This window comes from Dioscorea cayenensis, chromosome 12 (assembly GCF_009730915.1).
Source record: "Dioscorea cayenensis subsp. rotundata cultivar TDr96_F1 chromosome 12, TDr96_F1_v2_PseudoChromosome.rev07_lg8_w22 25.fasta, whole genome shotgun sequence".
NCBI lineage: Eukaryota > Viridiplantae > Streptophyta > Magnoliopsida > Dioscoreales > Dioscoreaceae > Dioscorea > Dioscorea cayenensis.
Window position 1 is genome coordinate 19,359,742 of NC_052482.1, and position 5,110 is coordinate 19,364,851.

At 32.1% G+C, this 5,110-nt stretch overlaps 1 protein-coding gene across 1 annotated transcript; it reads left to right on the forward strand.

Annotated features, from left to right (window-relative positions):
• The first annotated feature begins 230 nt into the window (after positions 1–230).
• Positions 231–3,641, forward strand: LOC120273271 (fruit protein pKIWI502-like). Its single transcript, XM_039279899.1, has 4 exons — positions 231–760; positions 1,518–1,559; positions 2,707–2,840; positions 3,572–3,641. Exons 1-3 carry the CDS (start codon positions 231–233, stop codon positions 2,753–2,755), a joined length of 621 nt encoding a protein of 206 aa, XP_039135833.1. The 3' UTR covers positions 2,756–2,840; positions 3,572–3,641.
• Positions 3,642–5,110: the final 1,469 nt, after the last annotated feature.

A 5,110-nucleotide genomic window follows, 5' to 3' on the forward strand; every position in this document is an offset into this window, starting at 1 on the left:
ATTTAAACTTAAATAATAAATATTTAATAATAATTGTTTTATTTGCTCTTGTATAATAAGAAATAATGTTCATTATATAAATTAATGAAATTGTAAGTATTTCATAAAAAATAAAAAATTAATCTTTATGTTAAATTGAATTAATTTATTGTTAATTTTATAATATTTAAATTTAAATAATTAATACTTGATGAATAAGAGAGCTTTATAAAAACTTAAAACTTTATAATATGGCTGCGCTTGCGCTTCTTTCGGTTTCTTCTCCACCTCCTTCGCTCCTCCTACGCCCCATGCCTTCCTCTCTCCTCCGCCCTTTCCTCCCCCTTCGCCGCCGCCTATCCCTCGCCGCCGCTGCGGCCGCTCGTCCCGACACCACCCTCTGGACCGAAGCCCCCGTCACCACCATCCACCCCGCCTCCGCTGACGGCTCCCTTTTCCACACCTCAATCTACACCGGCGACCTCGCCTCCTCCTACACCGCCCCCGGTCAATACCTCCAGGTCCGCCTCCCCGTCTCCAAGAAACCATCTTTTCTCGCCATCGCTTCTCCACCTCCCTCCCTTGATTTGTCCCCGACTGGTGAGTTCGAGTTCCTTGTGAAAAAGATCGCTGGATCCGTCGCAGAGTTGCTGTGCGGGTTGCGGAGTGGTGACGCTATTGAGCTTAGTGCTGTCATGGGCAAAGGATTCGAGATCCATCGGATCTCTCCGGCTGATGCGTTTCAATCCATCTTGATCTTCGCCACCGTCTCCGGAATCAGGTCAATTTCTGTAGAATTATCTATGATTTGTGAATTTTTAGGGTTAGGGTTTGAGAATTTTTTAATTGAGTTTTGATTTCCTGTTTATTATATAAATTAATGAAATTATAATTATTTCATATAAAAATATAAAATTAATTTTTATGTTAAATTAAATTTGTTTATTGGTAGTTGTTTAATATTTAAACTTAAATAATAAATATTTAATAATAATTGTTTTATTTGCTCTTGAATATTAATTAAGTAAGAGTAGGGGAGAGTGCTATGTTTAGCTCAAGTGTCTGGTATGCTAATCTCTGACTAATTCTCAAACATGTTACTTGGTGTGCTTGCTTGTAAATGGCTCAATTTTTTTCATAAGTTATGTATAATTGTTCCATATTTTGGTCTCATATTTTTCCCTTTATTGAAAATTCAGATAAGTTTAGGAAATTCAAGGAGAAGATGGCTTCTCAACATGCAACTGGAAATCAAAATAAAGTAGGTTTCACTGTTTGTTTTGTAATTTATTTGTATGGACTTATTTATCACATTTTCTATGCTTCATGGCTGTTGAGTAAAGTGGTTCCTCAATGGTTGTCTGATAAATTCTGCCTGCTTAAGTATGTTATTTCGCTATTTACCATGGTTGTCTTTGCATCTCCAGCTTCTGTTTTGTTTCATTTTGTGGCGTTCCTATTATGTGTCATGCTTATACTAATCCCAACTGTCTATGTTTTCCGGCATCTCCTGATTTTTTTTTTATTGGTTTATGCAGCTTTCAGACAACTACATGGAAGATTTATGTGCTAATATCAAGGTATATTCCATTCTATAGGACTTCATATTTTGATCTCTAGTGTTATTTTGCTAGGAAGCACACATGTTCCTTGTTCAAACTTCATTTTTTATTGATGATAATTTACACTATTTCATTAGTCCTTTATGAAAGCACATCATTTGATTGTCTTGTCCATGTGGTTATCATTTATCTATCCCCATCATGTATGTTATGGTAAATAGTTTTGGCCCCTAGTTTTCTTCACTTCAAATCATTGTCACTTTCATTTATTTTCCACTTCACTGTGGTAGTCATGCGCAACCTTTCTAGATTCAGCTTTAGTGGGTGTTTGGATAAGGAAATAAGAGCAAATTATGTTAAGGCATCAAAAGGCCTTAATACCTCATTTTATTCCTTTTAGTATCTTAGACGGAAAGAAAGAATAAGAAGAAACAAGGAATAGGTGTTTGGGAGTAGAGTGAGGTGCGTATTTGGATTAAAGAGATTTTTTGTCCAATTTTGATATTTTTATCCTTTATTTCAGATGATTTATATACATTGAGGTAAAAACAATTATTATAGTTATGATTTTCATTATCATTATATCTATATTAGTATAATTAATATATTATCATTGACATATTTATTTTTCCTAATAGTAGTATTACTATTTTAATTATTATAAATGTTATCATAATGGAATGTTTTTATTATTTAAAAAAAACCTAATTATTGTTGAATATATATTATATGATAGAAAAAGAAAATTGAGAAAAAAAAGGATATGATGTGAGAAGAATTTTTCCTATACTTCTTAGTCCAGATTAAGTTACTCCTGGATGCGGTGGAAGTAGCTTAATCCTGTTTGAGTCTTGTTATTTCTCCAAGAGAGGATTAAGCTTTACTAGGAGTTTTTGGCAAAATTTTGAAAATTAAAGAGGATTAAGAGGCCCAATCGACCCCTTAATCCTCTATCCAAACACCCCCTTAGAAATTAAGTCCTTTTCATAGCCATGATGTTATTAACAAGTTCTAAGAGTTTGAATATGTCAGCAAATATCCATGCAATATGTAACTTTTAAAAGGTTTTTTTGTTTGTTATGTTATACACTATATATAAGACGTCTGTTGATACTAGTTGATATACTGAATTTTGATCTGTTATTGTCTTTACCACTTGATGTAGGTTGGAGATAGATGTCAAATTGAACTTGGGGAGAAAAGGGGAGTTGTAAAGTTTGTTGGCAAAGCTGAAACTGCAGGACCTGGATACTGGGTGGGAATTCAATATGATGAGCCTCTAGGGAAACATGATGGGACGTATGTAGCATTTCTTCTTCTGTGATACATTATTTATCACATTATTAATGTCATCGATCTTTTCCTTTTTTGTAATTTTATTTTTTTTATTTTTATGCTGCAATTAGTCAATGTAGCATACCAGCAAGTGACCTAGAGTTTTCATGATTATCATTATTGCCTTAGCATTGACCATGCTTATCATATGAATCATTGTGCACAAATTTTAAAGTAATATCAATTTGTTAGGTTTCAAGGTAATGGGAATGTATTTTCATCACATGTTTCTGATATGTGGTAGCTTTAAGGTCATTTTTGGTAAGCACATGGATGCATACTCATACTTGTATATACGCCTAACATAAAGCCCATCTTGGACTTATTACTTAAGTTTATATAATTGACTTGCATTCAATTGTGAATGCAATGTAAAATTCAGACCATAACAGTATATATCATGCTACATTGACAATCTGATCTATGCTTGACCTTTGAAGGGCTATGGAGCGTATAGCTACATTGGTTTTGTATTTATGTGAGAAACCAGCTTAGTTAATTGTGCTCTGCGTAATTTATGTGGTTGATTGAATTTTGTAAAGGACCTGTGCAATATCAATTTTCAGGAACTTGTTTGGAATCTACTTGATGTCAAGCATTATAAATATTAGTTTAGAATTCTGTATGTTATTATATGCATCTAATGAATCACTTTGTCCTTGTCCCTGAAATCTATTATTTTGGAGATGCTGCAGTGTGAAAGGAAAACGCTATTTTGATTGTCCTCCACAACATGGCGCTTTACTTAGGCCAGACAAAGTAAAGGTATGCTTTCTGTAGTAAAATTCATGTTTTTTTGGAAGACTTGGTGAAGTTATTGTGAGACATGGCGCTATTTTGGTATTGCTGGTAATTTTTTAATGGTCTTTGATATATATCATTGTTTTTAATCTTTACAAGTTATTACTAGCTTGCAAGTCCTTTTAGTTATTATTGTGAACAATTTTAACTTCTATTTTATATAATTTGTAGGTACCTAATGCTTCTAGTGCTCAATAAAAGTCACGTGGGAATAATCATTCTCATAAATCAAGTCATCAAGCAAATCCAAATGCATCAAGTAAGCTCCTATTGTCTCCAAATGAAAAGAAGGCATGTTATGCTGTATATTATTTTACTTATAGTTTTTTTATATTATTCAGTTTATTATTTTAAGTTTTTATATCAATGTTTTATTGTTGCATACACCTTATTAATTGTAATTTTTTTAAAATGGTTTTTGTAGGTGATGCCGTTTAGAAGATGACATCAGTTCTACTTAGGAAAATTCTTGTTGCTTTATTGGGTTGGTAGACATTAAATGAAAGTAGTTTATTTTTGTGTTAGATTTGGAATTGAGGGAAGAACTCTTGGTTGTCAAGATTGAATGGTGGTTTATTTTTGGACATATACCTTATAAATATATGTTTGTGGTGATGTAATAGTTTTTCTTTTTAATTTTTAGTGGAATATTTTTGTGTTTTTTAATGGCATTGATTGTTTTAATTTATTGTAAATTAATTTAATTGTGTATGAGTTATTAAACTATTCATAATATATTTCCAGGGGTAACAATAATAGTTTTATTGACAGATTAATTATTAATCTAAAAATTTTTACTGACAGTATAATTGTTGCTAAAGCTAAACATGTCTTTTTGAATATACATCAATAGCAACGGATGTTGTAGTCATTGATAAAATCAAATGGATTTTATTCAACAAATATTGTAACGTTGGTATAGGGTCTATGTTATGAGATTTTTATTGACGGTAAAAAATGTTGGAATATACATTTTATCATTGGTATAAGGTGAATAAATATAAGATGCTTTACCAACGGTGAGATTAATAGTTACAGTTATATTCCGTTGGTAAATCCTATGAATTTTTTCCAATAGAAGCTATAACCGTTGGTATAGATGTATGCACTAAGACTTTTTACTAATTGTAAAAATTGTTGGAATAAGTGTTTTTCATTGTTGGTATAGGGGTAAAAGTAATTTGGCGGTGCTATCTCAGCGATGTATAACCAATAGTTATAATCGTATTCCGTTGGTAAAAACTAATAAATCTATTCCAACAAACGCTATATCCATTGGTATAGGTCTATACCTACAAGGCTTTTACCGACGGTAAAATAAGTGTTGGAATAGATATTTTTACCGTCGGTATAGAGTTTTAGGACCTTTACCAACGGATTTTTGTCTTTTATCAACATATTTTACACCGTCACTATATGGTAATTTATTTGTA